Source organism: Calypte anna, chromosome 13 (assembly GCF_003957555.1).
Source record: "Calypte anna isolate BGI_N300 chromosome 13, bCalAnn1_v1.p, whole genome shotgun sequence".
NCBI lineage: Eukaryota > Metazoa > Chordata > Aves > Apodiformes > Trochilidae > Calypte > Calypte anna.
The window spans coordinates 623,894-650,062 of NC_044259.1; the positions used below are offsets into that span (position 1 = coordinate 623,894).

The following is a 26,169-nucleotide window of genomic DNA, read 5'->3' on the forward strand; positions in this document are numbered from 1 at the left end:
TAAAGAAGAGGCAAACAGCTATTTTCTGAGGAATGACCTTTAGCAGCAGCCAATACATTTACATTTAATTTAGATTTACAGTTATTAGGTCAACTGGGGAGCAAGTGGAACTCACATTTACAAAGAGGGGAGAAAAAAATTGTGTCTTCCAGCTTTCCCCCAGTGAAATGCTGGTCCTCTCAAAAAAACTCCTCGCACATCACCTCTATCAGGGAGCCAAGCAGGGAGGTGGATCCAGCACCCACTGAAATCCAGTGAGTGCCCAGCTCTGACCTGAGGTGAGTCCTGCACAGGCTGTGTCCCCCCATCCCATCTCTGCAAGAATCAGGGAGAAGCAGAACTTGGGCAGACATCTCACAGTCTCCACAAATGCCATTCTCAGCAACTCCTGGACACAAAGGATGGGTGAGCAGAGAGGCCAGAGCTTCCCTCAGGTAGAATCCTGCCTAAATCTGTTGCCAACCTGATGCTCAAAGTTTGTAGCATAAACCAAACTAACACATATTTACAATGAAACAGTCAAATTTGTCCTCTGTACATTTTAACAAACAGGTTGGGTTTTTTAAAGCTCATTAAAAGAAATGATATTTTGGGGGGACTGGTGTTTTATGGAGAGCCACCAAACAGCTCAGGGAACACAGCCGTTAAGATTGGTATTAATACCAAAAGAGAAAAATATCCTATTATTTAAAACCAGTTTATTATATATATATAAGACAATGAGATCTATAGCTTTCTGATTTCATTCACCCTGGGATGTCAGAGGAAGGAGCACCCTGGCTCACCTGCCCTGTTTACATGTTACTGGCATGTGAACACCGGGATATAAATCAGCTGTTTACTACCTGTACTCAAGAGGCCAAAATGCTTGAAAACATAATAAATTTGGCCAAAATATCCTAAGGACTATTTAGCTTAATTCTGAACAGCGTTTTCAGTAACATAACAGCAATAACCTTGATAGAGTAAATTATAAGCTGATCAAAATAAATAAAATTATAACATAACACTGCCAGGGATCAGCTGTAAAATTTAGATGCTGTTTAAAAACATTAACTACAGAACAGGCTGCTTTCCATTTCAATGGATGATTTACAGAAACTGCAAACGCGGCTCTGACCTGCGCAAGCGCTTCCCTCTGCAGCGCTGGGCTTGATCGGGACGTGTAAAACACACACTGAAATTCATAAAACTTAAATAAAACGGTGAAATTATACCTTGTAGCTATAGTTATCACAAATAATGTATAGTCTAAATTGCAGCCTGAGCAAACACGATTTGCTGGGTGCCTCTGGAAGCCCAAGGCAGGATGCAGAGCAATTATGAGGAATGAGTACAAAGGCCATTTGCATCTGAATGCCGGGGAGAGGGAGCAGGGGCGGGCTGGGAGCCCGCTCCATTCACAGCACCACAATACACCGGCTGGTAAAAGCAACTTTATTAGTGTCCCGCAGCAAAATACATTAGTAATTTGTAACCAGGCATTAAAATTCCCATCCGGTGTCACACAGAAGTTACCAGACGCCTCCACGCTTCTACGTTGTTCCGACTTCACTCCGGGTTCTCCCCCAGCAGAGATGAGTGTGAAACCCCCCCTGAAAAGGCCAGGGGAGGGAAAAGGGCACCCATGGGTGCTCCATCCACCAGGCACACCTGGAAACCATCCAGTTGTAAGGCATCCCAGGAGAATCAGCACCACATCATCCTGCACCTCCAGCAAAACTTGCCCGGGGAAGAGAGGTTTCCAGATGCTCTCCAGATGTGGGCTCGTGGTTCCAGCAGCACAGTGACCACCTGCTGTATTTTCATTCTCCTTTGAGCATACAGAGCTTTTTTTCACTCCAACCCGACAGCAGGAACACACTAACACATAGAAGACCCTAATTAATTTTTTTTTGAGTGAAAAGATCTAATTTTACTCTCCTGAGCATGAAGAAAAATTGCAGTCTCCGAGTAGCACGTTTCAACTATTAGTGTTAACTGTTAGTGTTACTGTAAAATCCTCTTTGGTTATTAGAGTATTTTATTTAAAGCAAGATTATACAAAATAATTTTCTGCTAGAAGTACACCCCTGAAATCTAAAAGCAAGCTAAATTAACACACGTCTGCAGGCTGAAGCTATTCTGATAGGACTTATAAATTTGAGTATTTCCCCACGTAATCTAAACAAAGTTATCAAAATTATATTAAGTAAATACATTTTGAGGCATAGTAAACTTTTGAAAATATCCTTAGAATATTAAAAGTAGAGTTCTGGAAATAGCAGTAGTGGGCTAGAGGAAAAAAAAAATAAAATAACCAAGACAGAGACCTCTCTTTAAATACTCTCCATCGCCTTGAACTCGCTGAGAGCCTGCACGGGGTTCACATGTTTCTTCTGGGATGCTCTCTTGATTTTTGTTTGGGTTTCATCTTGTTTCTCCCTCTTGACCAGGGGTTTCTTCTCCGGAGCCTTCATCTTCCATGAGACAGCAGGAAGGTTGAGTGAAGCCATGCCCTGGGACTTCTGGTACTTGGTGGATGCCACGTAGGAAGCCTTCACGGTCTGCACCACCGCGTTCATCAGGTTCTTGGCTGCTTGGATAAGGGACATGGCACTGTCCACCTGCCAAACCATGAGATGTGTTATACACCATAAAACCCACATAAACACAGAGAATATGAGATGCCCAAGGAGGAGAAGTACTCAAAAACGGTTTAGTTGGCTTTCCTTCTGGAATCTGAGGTTCCAAATTCAAGGTGGTATTTTTCTCTCAACACACTAAGGGGCTGCCTGACATGAGCCACCAAAAAAAAAAAAAATAAGTGCAATCTGTGCCTTTTCCATATTAATAGCAATGGGAAATGTTTGTATGCTGCTGTTTGCTTTTGTGACTAAGCTTTAACAGTCACTTATTCTCTAATGAAATTAATAAAGCTGTGGTAATACCTTAAATCACCGATAATAAATATTTAAACCAGTTCAGAATATTAAGTTGCACTGGAAATGAAGGAATGCAACTGCTGCTTCAGCCCGGCCTGAGCCCTTCCCCACGTGGTTCCTGATTTACAAAAGCATGAAAATCAGAAAAAGAAACACACTTAGCAAGTGGCAGAGATGAAAAGCCACAAAGAGGACAGGGTGGAAGAGAAGGGAGGATCCCTGGGGTGACCTCAGCTGGGACCTCACTTCTCTGGGTACCAGTCCTGCTCCAGGTGGGACCCCTGGCTAGTGAGAGCCAATGGACTGGGCAGGCTTCCTGTCTTGGGCAGGATTTCTCCATCTCTGCCAAGCTCAGCTGCCTCTACCCACTTAAATTCCAGTGCTGTAGACATCTAGGGAAGGTTTTAGGAAAAAACCTTGAAGCCATTGCTTAACCTAGCAGCAGAATCAATGGAGCAGGAGGTTGGTTGCTCTTCTTATGGTGCTGGTGGCTTCCTCTCCATCACTCTGTGTTTTTAGTACCACAATGGCAGAGCAGATCTGCCCCCTCCAGCAACCCACTGTCATCTGCTTTCCTTGCCTCAGTCATCACACTGGAAAACACTTTCTTTGCCTTCCACTATTTTCCATGAATCTTCACAGCAGGAAAAATCATTCAATGCAATGGAAGCACGGAGGCATTTTTCCAAATGAGTTGTCAGATTACTCAGGGTGCAAGCTTCTAGGGCCTCAGTTATAAGCTCTGCTGTCACAAAATTTTGGCAGGATATGGTTGGGGGAGGATGTTGAAGACAGTTCTACTTTTAGACAGGTGAAGTCCCTGGACTGGCAGAGGTCTCCATCTGATAATGTGATAGCAGCTTAACACCACTGCTGGCAGGATTTAGCCCCAGTGGACAGACTCATGGAGAACTGATAAAAGCAGGAGATTAGGACTACAGCTGCCAGCCTGTTCATGTAACTAATTTATGGCAGAAGGGTATGTAGATTCTGAAGACACTGAAAAATTGCAGTAAAACCCTGGAGTACATATTATTGCATAATGACACATCTACTACTTGACAGCATGATGCCTTCAGCCTTCCAGCTACCAGGACATCAGGCATACAACAGAGATGTGCAGCAACACACATTCCATCCCATCTCATCACTCTGTTCCACTCTGCTGGAAATGGGAGCACATGGGGCAGGCAGCAGCAGGAGGGGCAGCAGAGGAGCCCAACCCACCCTGCAAAGCTGCTGAGCTTGGGCAAGTGTGGTCCATCACCACCACTGCTTCTGTGGACCTTCCTCTGATGCTGCTCTCCCCAAGGCACTTGTTCCAACTTGTTGGGTACTAACCAGTTTAAGCATTTGAAATATATAAATGGCAGAAGATGTTGGGGTTTTTTTGTTTCATTTGCTTTTAAGGATTCAGATGATAACACTGGACTATCAGCCCTTTCTCTCCCTTCTTCAAACCTCCCACCTCAGTCATGACAAGGGTGGGCAAAAGCATCAGCAATTAAGCACACAAGTCTAGGACAAGGAAGAATATGCCAAAGAAATTAAGAGTTTAGTTCCACTTCTCTGCCCCAAAATATCTGCCATGTGGTTCCTCTTAGGAGAAAGCACTTCATGAACTACACTGAAAAAGTTATTTGATAAGTGATGGTTGGGAGAAGGGAGCAGGCTGGCCTACCACAGCTTTCTGCTGTCATAAACCAGAGCAGCCACTAAAACCCTGCACTCCTCAGGGCACAGCTAGCTTGAAATATTAACACCTCTGGAGCACACCTCTGGAGCACTGGAGGATCTCCACATATTCCAAGGCTCTGCTGAGACATAGAGTAAGTTTACCTATGCTGCTTCAAGTGACTTAACTTAGAGTGAAAAACAGGCTGGAAAACCAATAGATGACACAAAGGTAAAGTGGATCAGTCTACAAATGTGACCAGGTAAGGAAAATCAAGGTCTGTCTTTTCCCCTTTTCAAACAATACTTCCTCTGAGAACACCATTAAAATTTGAATGCTCTGCAATCTCCTGTCTATATAACATAAAAGCTTAGCTTAGAATGAACTGGACATGCCACAGCTCCTACATACCCCAGACACCACCAGCTCCCCTCCGAGGTTCTGAACTTCAGCCTTCACTTTGCTGCAGATGTTGAGCTGGTGGCAATAGAGAGCGATGCGCTGCAGGTATGCCAGGAGGTCCTGCTTGCAGGCAGAGTCAGGGCACTGGAAAAAAACAAAGGTGAAGTTTTACTTTGCAAGCATGAAACCTGGAACAGAAATCGTGCAGGGACAAAGCAGACAACTCCATTTGGTAACAGCAAATGTGCTCTGGAGATCACTCCCCTTTTCTGTTGAGCTTTGGCTGTCAAAAGACAACTGAGCAATTCATGGGCATCATAAATACATAAAAAAAACCCTGAAGCAATAAACATTGGGTGATCAGAACACAGGGGACAAAATGGTTGGGATCCTTTCAGTTGCACAGCTGCCCTTGAGTTCCCTGTGTGGAGGAGGAGGAAGAGGAAGAAGAAGAGACAGGCTACCCAACCTTTCTAAAGCAGGTTTCTTACCCACGAAAGATCCTTCCTGGACACTGTATAGGACACAGCAGCAATGATTTGACATTCAAGATCTCCAGTTGCACCTAGCAGATGTTACAAAACAGCCTCAATTCCCAACCCTAACCATTTTAAGATAGGAAATTACAAATCTGACAGTTACTCAATTATATCCAACAAAATAGATATTTTCCTGACTTCTGGTCCCATTTCTTAGCAGTGTGGAAACTAAATTCCTCACCAGGCATGAAATAAAATTTTTGAAGTGCTTGCTGAAGCACTCATCTGTAAGATAAAAGTAACTTTTTCAGCTTTGCAATTGAAAGCCTAGGTAGGTACTGGAGACTGCAGTGCAGTTCAGAGAGCTGTTTGCTTGGGCAGAAACCAAGGGCCATCCCCTGCTTTGCAGAGCTGAGCAAGGAGAAGATTAATGAACCAGCCTCATGCTGGATTTCAAAACAAGAGGAGCCCTGCTGAGGGGCAGTCACAGTCCAAAATGGGAGCTGCAAGCATAAGACAAAAAAGCTCTGGGAAGCCTTTGACTGCCCAGGCTGGGCCTGCAGTCTCTTTAGAAACAGCAGGGAGCAAGGTGGCCAGCATGGCTTCTCCAAGGAGTAATGGTCCATCTCACTCCTACTGGCACACTCCAGCTGTACTGAGCTCCACAAACCCTTTGCCAGCAGCCTGCTGATGAATAAAGCCAGCAGCACAAGCAGGGCACTGAGGGCTGCCTGCACCCCAGCACGGGGCAGCAAACATCTCCTGGACTGGGTGCACCCTTGGGCCACTGGCCAGCTCTGACCCCGATGTCACTGGCCATGCTGCAGACAGTGCCCAAGAGGAAAGGTTTTAAAGCAGCCTGGATATTTAAATGATGGCAGAAGCTATCACAATAGGGATGCAGGGGGTATTATGATCTAACAGGTCACATTCTGGTAGACCAAAGCCAGACCAAAGGCAGATTCTGCTCCTTCCTAGACGGCTTAATCCCACCCAGAAGCTTCTTATAGCTCCAGCCCCAGGGACTGGCAAACAGCACCTGATCTCTAAATGCAGGCTTTCCAGCACCCTGTACACACACACACACTCACCTACAAAATCCAGATGCTCTCCCTGACCCCACAGCTTCACTGAACCTGTGGCCAGCTGGACACACAGCTCTCAGCTCCCCCCAGGCAGGGTGTCTGGCCAACCAGCCACTTGTTCCAGAGAAGCCAGGCACCCACTGCCTTCAGCCAAGCCCCCAGAACTCCCCAGAAACCAAAAGGGGCCTCATGTGTTAGCTGTGACAAGAAGAGTCTTGCTTTAAGCAGCATCAGCTTCTCTTCACCCAGCTCCTGCTCGCTCTTTCCACTGACCAGACCCTGCTGAGATTGCACAGTCTGGGACAGCTCTTCTCCACACACCCATTTGCAGCAAGATCCCATCTCATCTCCTACCCTGATCCCGTACAACAGGGCCTCAAATGGAGATCCATAATAGACCTGGTATGCTTGGAAGGATAACCTTTTAAACATGGCACCAATTTACAACTTAAAGCTTCACTGAAGCTCAGGTTTATTGCTTACAGCCACACTGCCTCTGCTCTCCTTTCAGAGAAAGGTAAAAATCCCCTGGTGTCAGCAGTGGGGTCTGAGCCCTAATTCTCATGGCAGACCTTCCCTCTTAAGCTGCAAGATGGAAGCAGGAGCCAAAATCTCCCTGTAGATAAAAGGCATGAAAGGAGACTGCACCAGAACACCCTCTACAAGCTGGGACAAGTACATCAGGCTGTGGAGCACAGCCTAAGGATACCTGGATGGGCAACTGAGCCAGTCTGTAAACTACCAGGAATCACCTTCTTAGTCCCATGGAAGGTAACGAAACACCTTAAGTATCTGCAACTCTTAGGCAGGCACGTTACTTCCATCAGTGAAGTGAAACCCGTGAATAACAAAGCAGCAAAGCTTGCAGGTTAATTTTTTAAGCTAATCAATATTAGTCAGCAGTACAAGATGTTTTAGAGAAAGTTCACAAATAGCATCGGCCAAAGAGCTAATGAAAAGCTGAAATTACCATTTTGGAAAACGCTCTCCATCTCCCAAACAGCTCATCTGACAAAGGCAATGAGCAGCACAGCAGCAGATTGAATTGAATGTTGACAAATGCACAATAGGGCACGTCAGGAGGACCTGCTGAACAATTCAAGGTGCTTTATGGGCTGTGAGTTTATGGAAAGCCTTTAAGGAAAGACACTCAAGGAAAGAGCCTGCCACATGTTTACCAATGGGTGGAGGAGGCAGCAGAACATCAGTGGGGGAAGCAGCGGAATAGGAATTATTATTTGGTTGTATCTATCAATCTGACATGAGCTGGAAAACCACATCCTATGGTGTGTATGCTATTTCTGTGAGCAGATCAGAGAATTCAGCTCCAAGACAGATGATGTTCGAAGAGAGATGTAACACAAGATAAAAAAGAACATCAACAAAAGGCACTGCGGATGCCTGGATGAGCCACGGCTTCTCCTACGCAGGAACGCTGGGATAAAAACCAAAAAACCCAAAAGGCAACAATTTCAACACCGATTAAGAGAGATTGCATTATTGTATTAACCTACAACAGCTACAAAGAGCCCCTGTCTGCAGAGCTGGCTTGGGAGGATCCCCACAAAACGGTCACAGCAGATTGCTGCAGTGTAGACAAAAACAAACGTGGGGGGACACCCCATCTCCCCAGTCCCCCCAGATGAAATGCTGCTGCAGGCTTTGTGATGGCTGTTGGCAAAAGCTTAGCTGGCTGCTCCAAATCAAACCTAGGATCCATCCCAGGCAGAGCAAATGCACAGGCACATTCCCTTCTTCAGCCCCATCTGAGCCTGCAGAGCAACAGAATCATCTTTTCCTTTCTTTTTGCAAAGGAAAGGGGCAGAGCAAGCCAGAAGAGCTCTCCCACCATGTGTGCTGAAGAAGACAAGCACACAGCCCCATCCCCGTGTGTCTGGTAGGTGTAAGTAAGCAACCCCAGAGACTCTCCTTCCTCCCACTGTATCTCCAGTTCAGGGTGTGAACACTGCTGTAACAACCATTCACAAGAAAACGTCCCCACCAGCCTGGTGGAACAGCTGGGCACAACTCTGGCTGCAGAAGCTGAAACCAGACATTGAGAGGAAGCAGCAGGCATGGCAGGGCAGGCAAGGGGCACTGCATGCCAGCAGACATCACCCAGGACAGCTGTCACCCACTGCCTGGAGAACATCCTTGGACCAGCTTCACCAGCACATGGACCACTTGACAGCAGGAGACTGCTAGAGCCTTTTCCTGGGCAATCCCTGCACCTCCCTCCAGCTCCTTTCAAGGTAATGATCGGATACTGACACAACCTCCCACCACCATCAGCAGAGGAAAAGCAACAGAATTTTTCTTTGGCTTTCTAAGTGTTTCAGCACTGGAAAACAAAATGGTAATATGGAGAATCATTGTCGTGCTGCAAATCACTTTCCCTTGTGTTGTGCTCAGAACTTGCTCATATTCCCTCATTCAAAACAAGCAGCTTGATGCTCCGAGTGGAAGATGGGATCCCTCTGGAAAATCCCCCAGCTGATGGCTAGATGCTTTTCAACAGATGTGAAATACCTTGGATAACAGCTTTGATGGTTTCAAAGGACATGTGCTGACAAACTGCCTGAGTGAGGAGTTCCTGGCACACTAACACGAAGGGTCATGATTCTCCCAGTGTCCCAGGGCACACCAGGGAACAGGACATCCAAACCCATCCATTTGGTAAAAGCCCCTGCTAGGCATTAGTGCTCTGCCCAAATGGTTGCATGGAACAGCCTCTGCCTGCAACTTCTGCATTAACAGATCACTACAAGTTTCTAAAGAGCATGTAAGCACATCCTATGAAATATGCAAGCTGAAAGTATTAGTAAAGTACAGAGTCAGATTTAAAAAAATCACCTCTGTTCTTGTCAAAATGACTAACTGTACAGTCCAGCTCGTATTTCTCTTCAAACATGTGCTTCATCTTTTACATTTTTAAGGACCTTCCTTCTACTAAAAGGAGCCATTTAGTTTTCTTCTGTATTTTGAAATGGCTCAGTGCAGAAAAGTGTGTATCAAGTTTGCATAAAACATGTGAATAAAAAAACCCCAAACAACTATTGTAAACCTTCAGCCCAAGATCCCCTGAGATCTATAACAGAAACTGCTCCTTGCTTCATTTACCTAAGGCAGCAGCACACCTGATTCTTCCAGAAAAATAGTTGTCAAAATGCTATAGCAAGGAGACCCATTTCAAAAAACACTTTTCAACTTTCTCTCTCCATCGCACATTTCTCACTGCATCATTAATAATTAGGGGTGAAGCCAGCATCCCCTGGCTGCAACATTTAAAGAGCAATCTGCATTACAAAGATTTACTTCCACAGGGTTTTACTTAAAACCTTGCATTATGGATTTACATTCAGAGAAGGACTGAAAAGCCAGCTGCACAAAATAAAATTCAGTCCATGACCTCAGACTTAACCTACCTGCATTTCAGGGCCTTTCTTGAAGGCAGAATATTACTATTAATGCTGATGTTTCTTTGCAATTTGGGTGTGGGATGGGACCAAAGGTGTTTTTGCTTGGCCCAGCCCAGTTTCTGAAGTGGCCTAGGACAGGCAGATGCATTGCATAAACCCCCAAGCTGGTCCATACTCATTCAATCCTATAGAATTCTTTTAACTTTTGTACATATAGCACAACACCACACATGACAGCCTGGGACAGCATAGAGAATACTTGGGTCACCACGGGTCTTGCTCAAGGTCTTCATCAACTCTGACCAGACCAGGAAAACAACACTAGAGAGCTTTGACAATCTCACCATTCAGTCTACAGGGTATTTGAAAATCGTGAATATTAAAAAGCTGTCTCAAAAACAATATTAGAGGTTGTGCAACAGGCCACGTGCAGTAATTATGGTGTTGCCTACACAGTCACGTCATTGCTTTGGCAAGTGCTGGGTGTGTTCTGAGCATGACAGAAGTGACACGAATTCAGTCTCAGTCCTGTTCAGCTGGAGAAACTGTCCTGGACACTGTGTGGCATGAGGCAGTGCTGGCACATTGCTACCTTAACATGGCAGGTGCTTGATTTAAGCCAAGGAGGTGCTGGTGTTACTGCTGGGCAGGTTTAGCTGCTTACACTGCTCAGGATGGCAGAAGAGCAGCTCAAGAGAAAAGTCTAGAATTTTCCAGCAGCCAATCTAGAAAATCAGTTTCAAAAAGCTCAAAACACTTTTTTTTTCCTGTTCATCATGATTGCAGCACTAAAAGATCTCCTTTTGTTTGTTTGTGCTGGAGGCTTATGAAAATGAATTGTGACTTACGTGGTCAGCAATAGTCCGTCCCAGTTTGTCCATTCTTGACCCAGCCTCTGCAATCTTTTTGGCTGCACTGATCACATCTGATGTATTTTTCAGTGGACCTTTACCTCTGCAAAACAGATCAGAGTCTACCTTTTAGCACCAGCAAAGCAGAAGAGTGAACTATATATTCCTTTACTCATTCTGTTCCACAGGGTACTGGAAGCGATTCCTCATCCAAACTGCAAGAATGAGGTTGCACAGAAACAGACAGGTTGTAACCATTACAGCCCCTACATTTTCAAGGCAGTTTCCCCTTCCTACCCCCTCTCGATATTTAGGTTAAATCTAGGAATAAAAACATCTTAAAAATTTTAGTGTTTCAAGCAACCTAATGATGATAAGAGAGAACATTTGAGAAGACAGATTTGCAATTCTCATGGAATGGAACATCAAGCTGAAAAAAATGGTGTTGTATAAAAGCTGGTAAATGAATTTCAAAAGGCATCAAAATCTCTCTCTCTCTTCTGCAAATAACTGTACCAGGAACTCTTTCTGCAGTACAGCAATATCAAGAAGCCCATAGAATTTAATGTTGTAAGGAACCGAACAAATTATATATATATATATATGCATATAGATATATACGTATATTCCTTGGGACAAAAATCACCCTTAAGAAAGACAGGCAGGCAATAACTGCTGTGCATCTATGAACCAATTTCAACAGTTATTAGCACCCAGTCACTGCATAGTAATGCATCTTCTGAGCTAATATGCAGGCTTTAGTAGGGTGACACTTAAAGGAAATCGTTAAGACTCTTAAGAGCACTTGCAAAATGTTTCATTGAAAGATCAGCATCCCAGCCAGTTCTGAGAGAAGGTGTGTGTACAAATTAAAAAGACTCACCTGGTGAAGTCTGTCATTTCCATCATAATCATACACATTTGTTTGGCCAGGACAATTATATCATTACCACTGTCATCCCATTTTGATACTTCAGCATCCAATTTACTCTTTTCTTCCTGGAAGCTTGCGACTTGCTCAGCAATCTTAGCCTTCTGCTCTTGAGGGAGCTGAGCCATGATAGCCTGAAAGAGAGAGTTTCCTCACTTAGCTTTACACTACTGCTTGTAGAAAGCTTGTTGAAACATTCCAGTCACAGAATTAACTGTTTCCTTTCCTTTTGAACCAAATTCTATGCTCTTGCTTAAGAAAGAGTGCCCAGAAAGACAAGCTGACATCTGAAGCATGGACACTTGCATGGTAAGCTCATTAGACACTGAAGAAGTTTCCCAGACGTTACCAACCATCAAGGAAAAATTGCACGAAGAAGATGGATTTGCTTTTTTTTTACAAAATTTAAGGGTTTTAAAAGTATGTTCCACTTGGGTACCTTCCATTGTTCAGCAATGCACAGAAGAAATACTGCGAGACTCTTCCCCACAAAAAGCTAGATGAAACATGCATACTGAGGAAAGAGCCAATAAAGATCCTGTGCTTACTCCTGAATCAGGTCTATTAGACCAGCTTTACAGCCTGTCTGAGACTCAGTGTCCTGGCCTTCATAAATACTAGGAGTGCTCATGCCTCCAGGAGTCTTCAGCAAAAAAAAAGTCTCCTGCAAGGTAAATTAGATCTGTCTTCATTTAAATAAAAGGGGAGAGAGGGATGCAGGAATAGAGAGTGCAAAAGGAAGGAGAGCATCAAAAATACTCTCAGGAGAATTCCAAAGCCAAGATGGCAGAAGTTTGATAAATAAGGCCCAGCTACTTCTTGCCTGGTTTCAGGCTAAAAGAGCCTTCCCCAAAAAATCTTCCATGGCACTTTCCCAGGAGTAAATTGTTATTGATCCAGAAGGGGACACTTCAAATAAAAATAACAGATAAGGCCGGTTTTTCCTTCAGTGGACCAATTTTAAGTTTTCACCCACTAATGATTACGTACTGCCTAGCCACGCTTTCACTTTTAACAGGCAGAGGAAAGGCCATTACTTTAAATGATTTAATTTTTGAGGTCCTCTTGACATTGTCTTGATTAAATGCTCAGAACCCAAACACACAGCAACAGGGATGCAAGAAGACATTTTGCAAAAAATGCCTGAACTGCAGAGTTATCCATTTCTTTCCCACAAACTCAGTATTTCTGTGTTGAATATGACATAACTGCAATGGAATGATTTGCCCTGTGCCTCCCTGCAGGAGCTCACCTGCTTAACCAAGAGGCTGCAGCTACAACCTCTGGAATGTCAAGGTATAAAGTTGTTCATTAGTATCCAAAGGAGTCTGATCTTTCAGAACATTCAAAATAAAACACAGACACTTCTGATGTCCATCAGACCAATAGGGGCTTCATTTCACTTAACCTCCTTTTCACAAGAAAGGAAAAACGTGCCAGATTTCTGATCCAGTTGCCACCCCCACAGATTTAACCTGAATTTTCAAAGCAAGTTGAACTGTTTCTTGAAGGTGGATGACAGTTTTGGAATACTCAGATTCCTTCCTTACCCTTGCACTCTGTCCTGCAATGAGCTGATCATCTTCAGTCTGAATACTTGTTCTGCTTCGGACATCAAAATCCTCAGTCTCGAAGTCAGAATCATCCAACTCTTCAGGAGTCTGAAGAAAGAAGAATTCAGGCAGAGTCAAACAACAGATTTCATGGCTCTAAAAAAATCAACAGGAATATTGCTTCTCATTGCAAAGAGAATGGAAATAGGTAAAAATTACTCAATGTTTTCAACAAAAAGGTAAATATGGGGGCTTTATGCAGCTTGTGAACATGTGTGATTATAGATGCTTGGCTGCTCATGTTAAACACCATGAGGATCCCCAAATTACACACCAGTAACTAAACATCTGCCATTTGTCAGGACACTAATGCACTCAGCATTTGAAACACAGGAGGAAAAGAAGTTGTAAGAAACAGAACAGTCTCTTCTGCAACTCAGTTCAGTGTAAAAGCTTTGCTTGAAATTCTGAAGCTAAAATTACACACAGCTTAAAGGCCTGGTTCAAACCCACAGACATCCTCTTTAGAACAATTATGAATCAAAGCACTGACTAAATTAACAACAGATAAAATGGATCAGAATTAGGGTTCCTATCCCCCAGGAAAATCTGAAATTCTGTAGCATGTAGGGGCCAGCTTTTATGCTGGAGGCAAAACACATCTGACCTAGTTCCTGCTTGCCTGGCATTTATTTTTTGCTACTGCCAGTCTAGAGCTGGCAAACTTTATATAAAGCTTATCAAGTTTAAACAGTATGTTTGTCAAACTACTACATCTTTGCCTGGAGTGGCACTTCATGACAATTTGGCAGAGCTGGATCAACAAAGGAATCCGCTGATAAATTCAATAAAATTAAGAGATAAGATGCAAATAAAATTCTTGCTCTTCAGATTTCTTTTCTATGATTTGAATTTTACACACTTGTGATCCAGTTAAAATAAAGATGGATATGCAAGACTGTTGCCAAAAAGCAAAGGTGACTATCAAGACCTAGAGTATTTTAGCCATAATCTCCTCTCCATGCCTTGAAGAACAGACTGAATCCTTAAATTCAGCATAATGACACTTATGAACAAGTAGCTCAGTGCATCAATATGTTAAAAATTAAAAAAGAAAAAAAAAGAAAACATTTATGCTTCATCTTTAAAAATGGTTTACAATTCTCAAGTCCTTGTCTCTGCCCATCCATCCCAAAGCCTAAACAACCTGAGGTACACACAGTGTAATTGTGCCTTTCAGCCTGGCATCAAGGGCAAAAACTTCTCTGGAGGGTGAGGTGCCTGGGGATCAGGGAGGAAAGAGCTTTACTTTAACAGCCTACAGACTGAATGAGATACTAGTGAAAATACCCTGCATCAACACACAAGAATTTTAGGTGGTTGAGTGACTTTTCCTTCTGGTCTCTGTGAAGAACAAGTGCCCCCAGGCCAAGTTTCAACCACATCAGCTCATCTGCCCCAGCCAAGCTTTACAGCATCCCCATTCTGGTTCCAGGTTGAGTTAATGCACTGGAGAAGCTTATCCTGAAGACATTCTATACCCGACAGCCCTTTGGACAGCAAATCCTAACACTTCCAACTTTTTGCTAAGTCACCAACACGTCCCCAGGGAGCTGCTGCAGCCCTGCCATCAGTGACACCATCAGGAGCCCTGGCACTGCCAGCTCAGCTGAATACTGATGATGTGGAACTGGTAGTCATGCTTTCCTGCCCTGAACAAGGGCTTCAGTGAGAGGTGAAGCAAATCAGCTTATTTGCATAGCAGGAAAGCACTGATACCTTCATCTAACATTGCTTGGCTATAAATCCCAAGCTTAAGCTTGGAAAAATAAAAAACAAAAGAAAACTGTATGGAGAGTACATATGTGCTTGTCAGCTTTTCTTCTGCTCTGCCATTTAATTCTTTCAGCAGATGTGGAAGATACTATTGCAATGGTTACCATCATCACATAGATTCTGTGGCTGAACATCCCTATTGACTCATCACCAAAACACATCTGCCATGGTTACCATTCTGAAAGATGAAGTTTCTCTGCAAGGCATTTACATTCAAGGCAGAGGGTTAACAAGGAAAGGAAAAAAAAATCCAAAACAACAGACAAGGAATAAAGGACAGCCCTGAGGAGTAGGACTTGGGGGTGGTGGTCAACCAACATGAACCATTAATGTGCAGTTGCAGCTCAGAACCCAACCAGGCCCTGGGGGCATCAAGAGACACACAGAGAGCAGTCAAGGAAGGGGGATTCTCCCCCTTTATTCTGCTCTGCTCAGACCCCCCCCTGCAGTGCTGGGTCCAGTTCTGGAGTCCCCAGCATCAGAAGGACACAGAGCTCCTGGAACAGATCCAGAGCAGAGCCCCTGAAATGCTCAGAGGGCTGAGCTGCTCCCTGGGAAGCCAGGCTGAGGGATTGGGGTTGTTCAGCCTGGAGAAGAGGAGGCTCCCAGGTGAGCTCAGAGCAACCTTCCAATGTCTGAAGGGGCTACAAGAAAGCTGGGGGAGGGCTTTGGACACGGGGGGGGTAGGGAGAGGACAAAGGAAATGGGTTAAAACTTGAAGAGGGGAGATTTAGATTGGACATTAGGAAGAAATTCTTTAATGTGAGGCTGGTGAGACACTGGAAGAGGCTGCCCAAGGAAGTTGTGGCTGCCCACTCCCTGGCAGTGTTGAAAGCAAGACTGGATGGGGCCTTGAGCAACCTTGTCTAGTGGGACGTGTCCCTGATCATGCAGAAGGGTTTGAAGTGGATGATCTTTAAGGTCCCTTCCAACCCAAACCATTCTATGATTCTATAAAACCCTTATGCATGTTTTTTTCTGCAATTGGCTCCTGCCTGGTTTTACCACACTAAGAGATTCAAAAGACAAGCCCAGAGGTCAGCCTCAACCAGAGCTTTCTTCTCTGTGTCCTTCCAGACAACTGCAGGAATCCTCCACACCTTCCCCACACGCCTCCTTCCAGACTAGTGCTGCCTGACCTACCAGAAATCAGGACTTCCAGGTACCACTCACAAAAAAAGCTTTGGAAAAACAAAGCCTCTATGACCCGGTCCCTGTTTACCCAGGTTAGCCAATTAACAAATTACATGCTCTAGGGACTACAGACTGAACTCACCTCAACCTGTTTTTGACTAACCAGCATTAATTCTCAAAATTTATTTAATGAAGAGCCATCAGCTTTTATTTCTGAGCTCTCAAACCATCAAAAGGCGTCTGTAGTTAAGAACCCACTTGCTGTCATGAAATCAAAGGTCACTGATTTTAGCACATTAACGAGCAAGGCATTAACATGATGTTACAAAAGCTGCTTGAAGGGTATTTAGCATCACAATTCTGGCTTCTCAGTGATGCTCAGATCTGCTTAATGAATTTGAAGAAAAAAATACTTCTGATGTACTCCACGGACTGCTCAGCCACTTCCAAGCTCCGGAACGCTAACAGGAGCTAAAGGGAAATCTCACGCTGGCTGCTCGCAATCAAACCCGTGGGTTCCAGCTGGAGGGAAGGGAGGGGGCAGAGGGAGCAGGGAAGCAGCAAACTGTTGGAGCAAGGCCCTGCTGCTCACCCGGATCATCAGCACAGCTTTCCTGATGTCCCGTATCCCGTCGTACACCAGGCGGGACGCGTCGATGAATTCGTTCTCGTCCATCGGCTGAGCAGGGTCCGAGCTCAGCGCCTCCACTGCAGCTTCTACTTGCTCGGTAAACCGTGGCATAACTGAGTGAGGAACACAAAATAACTGTCAGTGTCCACCCCGTTGCCCTTTTCTGCTACATACTGCCATCAAAGACCTGTGTCCTTAACACCCCTTAAGGGGGTGTCCTTAACCAGCACTGAAAACTGGGCAGTGGTTTCATTTAAACGCAAAACATTTGTTACACCCCAGCCGTAGCTTGGGTCTCACGTCCACGTCAGCTTCTGTTTATTCTTCTGCTGTCTGGGTCGGTTGTTTTCCCCTTAGACAATGAAAGGTCTATCACAGCCTGCTAGCAGACAAGGGAAAAACACCTGAGGAAGCAGTTAGAAATTATGGGATAAAATATTAAGCACTTGTTTAATATTCTTTAGATTTGTACCTATTCTTTGTGGGGAAAAACCCCCCAGTATTACCTCCACAAAGCACAAGTTTAAGGCAGTGGAAAAGGGCAGGTTGCACTGCTGTACTTCAGTGACTCACTGCACCCCAGGAAGAACATCACACAACCATTTATTTACAGCCTGTTTCTTCAGTGTCACCCCTGATTCTTGAGCAAAGTTGTAATTAAAGCAAAAACAACAACTAAGAGTTGACACAGCACTCACTCCAGCAGAATCATTTCTTGCCCCATATGGATGTTAGTAACCAGCTCACAGCCAACACTGTGATTCCCTCTTTAGGGATGGGTCACTACAGCCTGCAACGTTTCTTTAGCAAGTTAGAAAACTATTTTAACAAAATAGACTTTAAATGATTACAGAAAATTTATCTGTCTGTGCCAACGTGGCAGAAACCTTCTTTTCTGGATCCTGAACACTGCCAGAGCCTGGTACTGGATAATCAGCATCACTTCCAAGCCCTGACTCACAGTTTGGGACTCAGTTTCTGGTGTGGCAGCTTTCTCCATCTCAGCTGGTGACAGCAAACACATTCAGGGAGACCTTGGGCACTGACGAGTTTTAAAGCCAATCAACAGAGCAAAATTACACTTCTCATTTTGCAACAGCTCAGCATGCAACTCCTGCTAATTTTCATTACAGTTTGTTAATAGAGTCTTTAATAGATCCAGGTACACCAGTACTGGGTGACCTGTACACTTGCAAGGACAATGAATTCAGGAATTTTGGGAGTAACCAACTCTTACCTGTGTTGGACAGTAACTTTGTGGCTTCCAACACCTTCTCAGTGTAGACTCCAGGTTCGTAGTTATCCATTTCTGAAGTGACAACATGAATGACTCTGGCAGCACGTCCTCGAATTGCACCAGCTGTGCGGTCTAAACCATCAACATCTTTTTCTTGGAGAGCAATGACACATTTGTTTACATCTTCCAAAATATGATTCTCTGGTGGTAAAAGAAGAAGGTTTTAGATATTAGTATCTTCTTTCTGCTGCAGTCACTGGAATTGCAATGCCTCAGTTGCTCTATAAAAACCTCCAGGGAGATGCTGTAAAGCACTGACTTTAAGACTTTCTGTGATCAGCAACCAGCTGCCCTTCCAAACCAAGTGTCAAAGAACCATCCTGTTCACCTCTTGGCATCCAAACTACTTCTTGCCTCCCGTCTGTACTCAATTTTACCCAGCAGAAAAGCTGAATTCAGCTGAATTCTCCCCCAGTGTGTTTCTTTCCATATTCCTCCCCTGGACTGTCAAAACCCTTATTCCAATATTTAGAAGCCACTCCCCCATCATTCCACATGCATGGGGTGATGAGGCACCATCCCCAGTGCCACACCTAATCTGCTCTGTCTTTGAACAGTCAGGGCACCTGTTGAACATTCCTGGCTCCCTACACTGTGTTTTCCTACAGCCACACACACACCATCAGAGAAAACTCAACTCTTAGGCCACCACTGAACCTTAAGGCACATAACACGCATGGTGATTTATGCACAAAGTGTGCCAAGCTACAAAGCACTCATTGCCTCTTAAGAAAATAGAGAAAACCAAGACCTGTGTTTGCAATTTACTTCTAGAATACGTGTTTTTGGTTTTAAATAGATGTATTCCCCCCCATTTATCAAGTTCAGGAGGGACATAGTGATTAAAAACCTTCTAGAGATGACTGAAGATGGCTAAAAAGGTTGGGATCCTCATTTGGGGAACAATACCCAAAAGGTCTTCCAAACTCTGGTAGAAACCTCTTTAATTTATCAGTGCCAGCACCTTGACACTGGCATCCAACATCATCATTTGGGCAGCTTGCTAAGAAACCAAATTGGAAACATTTCTGCTCTGTCACTTAAAATGGTTTCCAGCGTTACTTACCATTGACTTCATTGTGCTACACTGCCAGTCCATACCACTGAAGTGGCTTTTATTCCCTCTACAGGTAGTAAAAGAGCCTTTTTGCAAGAGTTTGTAGAGACAAGCAGCCCATTGAGATGACTGATAGAGAAATTGTACAAAGGGGTTGAAAAGATTGCTGCTGGAAGAGCTGCACTTAATTTACATAAAATTAACAAAGCCAGGTTCAATATTGTGAAAGTTCTGTAAGCAGCCTGGGCAAAACAATACACTTGTGAAACACCTCTGAAGTAACTCAGCTTGAACAAGTTCAGCTGAGGGCAGAATGTGGCCCCAGGAGAGAGAAGCTCAGGTTCATTAGTGATTTGACAAGTCAGTGAGCAGGCAGCCAAGGTACAAGAGCTTCAGCGAGAAGCACCAAGTTTCGGTGTTGAAAGGAAGAGACAGACAGCCCTGCAGGTTGCAGCAGTCAGAGAACGGCGTCAGGCCAACACACAGGCTGTTTATTGCTTGAATTCCTTAATGAATAAATTAAGCCACAGACAATTTAAAAGCCTCTTTGGATCATGTGAACTTTAATAAAAGCCATGGACAAAACGAGGATGGAACATTTAAACGCTTGCTGATCATTTAATGCCTCTTGCAGATGCAAAGTTGCCAGGAAGGTGCTTCTATGGAAAGATAATCCCTCATGGGGCAGACTGGGACTGTCAGGTGCATCCACTCCATTTATCCTCTCCAGTTGGATGGTAACAAATCAGATTTGACACTGTTCTGGGTGCTTGTACATACACACACCGCTACCTGTCCTGCAGGCACACGGACCACAAGTGCCTGGCACAAAATGCCATCTGCTGAGGCCAGAGTGGCAGAGCCCAAGAAATGCTGATGTGCAGGTGGGTTCACCAGTACCTTCAGGGCTGTGATCACGCTGTCCTGTATCAAAGCTCCCAGCCTCCCTGCTGCTGAGCTGGAGAAAAACCTCCCAGCAATAGAACACAACACAGAATGTAACACAGGCAACAGCAAACACATCTCACCCATTTTTCCTCATAGGGAAAAAAAATGGTGTGGTTTGGCAATGGGGGAAGAGGAATGATGCTTTTCCATTAGAAATTATTTTTAGAGTAAACAAGAAAATATGAATAGCTAACAGAATTCAAAGCCCTCCCCACAAGTGTCAAGCCTCAATCCATCCCCAGTTTCCACCTTCACCCACCTCTCCTTTAGAAGGGATTAAGGAATTGTTTTCCAACACCCCAAGATGCCTGCAAGGGAGCCTGGGGGTGACAGGAGAGCAAAACCTCAGAGAATCAGTAAGGATATAAAGCCAGAGATGCAAAAATATAACTCTGCTTCTCTGTTGTGTCAGTGGTGGAAGGTCTTCAAACAATTTCTACACTGGACCACCTCTTGACAAGGGAGTCTGAAAGAACCAGGTCAAGCAGCAGTGTCAGCAGACATGGTTACAGAACAGATACTCAAGTGTTCACACACTCACATGTACAGTGTTCATCTTGTCCTGAAGGAGGACAATCACCAGGCCCAAGCAACATCCATCTGGAGGCTCTTAAGACAAAATAGCTTGTCAGTGATGGGCAGTCTCCTGCCTAAACCTCTGTCAGCAGCAGAGGAACAGAAAGGAGCAAATGGAATTATTTTTTCAGAGGATTTCAAAGGAGATCCGGGTAATTTCAGAGCATTGAATTTGACAATTACATGGTGCTATCAGCAACTGCTCTAAAGAACAGAGACAGTGGGCACACAAACACACTCAGAGTGCTTAGGGGAGACACTGACAAGAGGGATAAGAATTACAGAAAGTACAGAAGAAGAGCTTTGAAATGAGGAATAATGAAACAGGCAAAGACTGACTCTGCAGTCAAGCAAGAGATGACTGACTAAGTGTATGACTGAAGTCTGTACACTTACAAGAAAAAGAACAGGGAAAAAAAACCTCTTGACCCACCTTCTACTACAACTAGGGGCATCAAATGAAGCAAATAGGCAGTACTGGAATAACAAGGAGGTCCTTCACACAGAGCAGAGTGAAGCTGTGAATTTTGCACAGGAGATGCCAGAGGTTTATAATAGTCAAAAGAGAAACTAAGACAAGCTTAAATGAGAAGAAGCTGTCAAGGACTGTAGAGTAGGTAGAGCACTTCTGATGCTGGAGCTCCCTGAGCTGCAAGTCTGTCCTGGCTGGGAGTGTATAGAAAAGGTCTTCAGTCTACAGGACTGTTCTTTCATTAATCTTCCATGGACTGACAATTACCCACCACCAGACAGTTGTCCTAGCTCAACAGGGCCCTTCCTGTGCTATGCCCTTCATAAAATGTTGTCACTGACAAGCTCATCTGCAACACTCTCCATTTTCAGTGTCCATATTTTTGTGAGATACTCTGCTATTCTCTAACCCAAACATCTCGTTCATCAAGCCTTTACTTGTGCATAATTAATACAATTCTTCAGCACAAGATGAACAATGAAGCCTGAACTTCATGCTGGACAGCACAACACACAGTAGAAATGTGATGTTTTTAATATATACATACACTAACACACACACACATATATATATCCACAAACACACACAGACCCACAAGAACACTCTTTAATTCTACTTACATCCCTGCTAGGAGCTGATACAAATCCTACAAGGCACAAACATCCTAATAACCCTTCACAACTTTATCCAAAGAGATGTTTAGAGTTTCAGCAGAGAATCAGAGTTGTGGCATTTATATGGAAAAACATTATTCAACGTTCTAAAAACTAATATTCAAAGCAATATCTATTGCTTTAATATTATTCTAACATCTCTCTGATAAGCCAGCACATACAAATATTTGCAGCATCTTGAGTAGTCTCAGACTATGGCACTGCTGTGGCATCATTTTGGTGGTAAACATGCATTTGAGGTGAGCTCTCTCCTGAATCAACCGGTCCCTGCCACAGAAAAGCTGTCACTGTCCCTTACTGTCAAGCCCTTGAAACTCTTCAGAGCAGCTCAGCAATGGGCCAACACCATACCCAGTCCCCTCAAACGACCTCCACAAGGATGGAGCCCACTCAGTTGCAGGGGCTCAACCCATTCTGAGCCACCCTTGTTGGGGAATCAGCATAAGGCAGCTCTGTACAGGCTGCTTTTTCACAGACTAACAGCTTTTTCTCTTTGAAATGTTTTTTACTCTTGTAGGCAAACTCAAAGCAGAGCCACGAACTTCAGCACGCAATTCTCTCTAAATATATTTCCCCAGAAATAGGCTCCTGGCAGCTGGGCAATTTCAACCACGGCTGCAAGGCTGAGCAGACAGACAGATACAAAGAATGAGGATGCTCAACTGCCTCAGAAGTTTATGCTAACTCATTGCAAAGAAATCTGAATTCAGAACCCACAGAATCACAATACAACATGCACAATAACAGAGGTGACTCACCACAGAATCATTACGTGGGGTTGGGGCTTTCTTGGTTGGTTTTACTCCTATTTTTTATATTGCAATGTTAGTATTAATATTTAAAAATAAATATGGTCTTTTCATTGAGGCCTGAAAGTTGTTACCTAAATTTTCTAGGTGTGTTCACCTAGCATCTCTGATGCCATGCATCTTCCTGTGAAATCCCTCCTTACAACCAGAGTTTTTAGGTCACCTGAGATGCCCAAGTCTGTTTACATCAGGAAAATCAGACCCACAGTTCACAGTGGTAATTTTTTAACACTATTGCAGACACAGTTCAGGTGGTTTTATCACCATGTCCTTTGACTAGAGCAGGATTGGAGGATGTGGAAAGAAAAACATCCCCCTCATTGGCAGGTCCCAGCAACTGACAGTGAATCTTTATCAATGACATTGATAAAACAGATTATTTTAGCAAGCACTTTGCCTAATGGAATTATTAATCTGTTACAATCTTTTCATCTTGTATAAAAATTTTAAAAACTTCACTAAAGCTGCCACAGTTAAAAATATTCACAGAGCATTTTCTGTAGGAACAATTTTATTTAATTACCTCATACAACCATGGTCTGATATTGTTTTGTTTACACAGGAGAGCCTGAGGGGACTCTCTTTTTTGTTTAGTTCATAACTTCAACATAAACATGTTTGCTCTAGGTTACTGGGTTGGTCTGTCAACAGCAGGTACATGGCAGCTCACTGGGAGCCCAGCGGGCAACCCAAGATCTTGAGACACAAAGTGTCTCCTGCAATGTTCAAGCTGATCTGTCTGCTGCTGTGTAAATATATACATTGATGAACACACATACCATAAGCACAGTGACAGCATTCTAGGGTACCTGCTGAGCTGAACTATCACTGTTTGCATGCTACCAAAATACCTCTTTCCCCTCCCACCAACAGCTCCTGCTCTATTTTCACACCTCACTTCGCAGAAAATGACACTTGCCAGGTGACACGTACCAACACCATCCCTTCCAAAAACCCCAGAAGACTCCACAAAACGTGTAGAAACCACCCCTTTCCAGGAATAAACTTGGTTATGGGAAGGATTATTCCTGAGATGGAAGTCCTGGTTACCTGATACGGCCAAGAAGTCATCGATGGAAGTGATGTCATCCACAGCATCCGTCAGCACACGGACTTGCTTCTCCCACTGCTCTTTGAAGAGATCCATGTTCTCCTGAGCCAGCTTGCTTTGGGGTTTAGCAGCCAGAGCCAGAGCAGCATTAATGACCTGCAGAACACATCAGGGTTTTAAAAAGTTACCCTTAACGAAACGATTCCTTCCCATGTGTTTATCCAATGAACTCAACAGCAAACAAAGCAAGCTTAGTAAGTTGCTGGGAACTTGGTGTTTAAACACAAATGTTTATTCTGCTGCTCTCACATCCAACTCATAGCTGCTTCCACGTTTATTACGGTTACTTATTACAAGTAGAAACATTTGGCAAGTATTCAGGTGAGTTGGTCTCGCCTTCCTTTAACAGGTGGTGTTAAGAATGTGTTGCTTTCTGAGAGCAAGTTGTGCTGTTAAGTATTTCAGACAGGATGACATTTAGTACACTGGATGCAGCGTTTCCTAAGCTACTTGCCAGACCCTGAGAAAAAAGGTCAAAAAAAAGATTAATCTTACACAGTCTGAAGTAGAAACAACATGCAAATGCAAAATTAAAGATTAATTTTGTATTTATCTTTTTTTTTTCCCTTAAAGCTTTACTCTGTACCTTGCTGGCAATTGCTATAGTACCTTAAAATTCCTGTTATGGTTGGAAGAGCTAGATTAGCCAGGGAACAGGAGGACACAGTACTACTTGATGCTTCTCCTGAATTTCCTTCCAAGTATTCTTGGACTAATTTACTCCAGATCCTTGTTTTTCTAAACAGAGCAAATGCCATGCACACAAATAGATATCAAAGTTTATGTTGTGCCAATTAACTGGTCACCTAAATGACCAAAAAAGCTTCTTTGGATGAGGGAAGAAAGCAGTCTCAACCCCTTGCTCTTGTTCTTGCTGCACTATGCCCCAGCAGAATGGCCTTGGAACACGTCAGGGATAAGAAACCATCTGTGGCCAGCCAGACATGACAATCCTAACTTTGTTTTCAAGCACCTGAGAGTTAGAACTAATGAACTTATAAGTTCAATGTGTAATTTTTCTCCTTACTTTAGGATGGTATTAATTTCACAAAGTTGTTGAACAAAACATGTGAGCGCCAGATGCTCCTGATTTCCCAAAATCTACTTTCTCTACCCACTTCATTTAAAAGTGTCACAAAGTGTTAGAAAAACTATCTAACACCCTAAAGATGGAAACGATGGCGATGTCAAACGTATCACAATGGCACGGAATGAATCAGACAGAAGAAGGCTGATTCACCCATGGGATGATGGAAATCAGCAGCGACTGAGGCAAACCCACAGCACGTTCTCCAGGCCACCACCCTGCCTCTGGAGAGGGAGGCCACAACTTTGGGTTGCAACCAAAATAAGCTCAATGAGTCTGATAACAGAGACAGATGCAAGAAACCATTTGGGATGAGCTGCTCAGGAGACCCAGACGGGACACCTTGGAACTACTGCAATAACAACAGTGCCTCTGCCCTTCATGAAGAAGAATATGGGTGTCCCCTGGTGCTTGCCCTTCTTCACACCAGATAAAGTCACACTTTTGGTACAGGCACCTGCAGGAATCAGGATTTCCTTTCAGAGAGAAACCTGCTGCCAGCCACACTGCTCATGAAGACCATGATCTTCAAGTCCAAAAAGCCTTGCAACACCCAAGAAATGATGTTTAAAAATGTAAACTCAAACTGAAACAGAGGTTCCAGAAAGGGAACCTGCTCAAGAGTCCTACCTCTTAAGTCTAGCTGACACTTCTTGCCCCAGTCTGATGGATGCAATCAAACTCTAGATATCCAAAGCTTTATCCAAGCTTTGTTTATCCAAATAATAAGCGTTCTGGAAAAAAAAGGGGAAAAGCAGACAGTGCGCCAGAAACCTGCTCTCAGCTTCTATCCTGCTAGTAACCATAACTACTGAGAGAGAAAAGATGGTGATACTGAAGGCCAAGACAGTTTCTCTGGTTCTTTTCTAGATACCTTGGCTGGTATCAGATATGGAAAGATCCTTCCAGCCCAGAGTCAGGTCAGTGTTAATACTGAAGGAATGTACAGCCTGTGTGAACGTATGGTCCCCCCATGATGGAGGTCTGGACAGCAGCAGCTGTGTGAACAATTCACCTTTGTCACCAGCACACAGCTGACCCCAGATGCCCCCGGTGAGCAGCTCTGCAGAGCTAAGGGAAGAGCTGTCACAGACAGAGGGCTCTGCAAGAGACTCACACAGGGCACCCTCACCAAATCCAAATGCAGGAGGCACAAGCTGCACCACCCAACAGGCAGTTTGTCCAGCTGAAACAAAGGAAATTATTTTGTACTCTACA

At 44.0% G+C, this 26,169-nt stretch overlaps 1 protein-coding gene across 1 annotated transcript in view; it reads right to left on the minus strand.

The window, feature by feature from the left end:
- Positions 1-1,423: 1,423 nt before the first annotated feature.
- The window catches only part of CTNNA1 (catenin alpha 1), a 112,467-nt gene continuing 87,721 nt past the window's right edge, over positions 1,424-26,169 (minus strand). The window contains exons 11-18 of the mRNA XM_030458878.1: positions 23,804-23,960; positions 18,158-18,358; positions 16,882-17,033; positions 13,317-13,427; positions 11,719-11,900; positions 10,833-10,938; positions 5,011-5,145; positions 1,424-2,606 (exon numbers count right to left, since the gene is read on the minus strand). Of these exons, the coding sequence (XP_030314738.1) occupies positions 2,319-2,606; positions 5,011-5,145; positions 10,833-10,938; positions 11,719-11,900; positions 13,317-13,427; positions 16,882-17,033; positions 18,158-18,358; positions 23,804-23,960 (1,332 nt within the window). The 3' untranslated portion in view covers positions 1,424-2,318. The remainder of the gene's footprint in view (positions 2,607-5,010; positions 5,146-10,832; positions 10,939-11,718; positions 11,901-13,316; positions 13,428-16,881; positions 17,034-18,157; positions 18,359-23,803; positions 23,961-26,169) is intronic.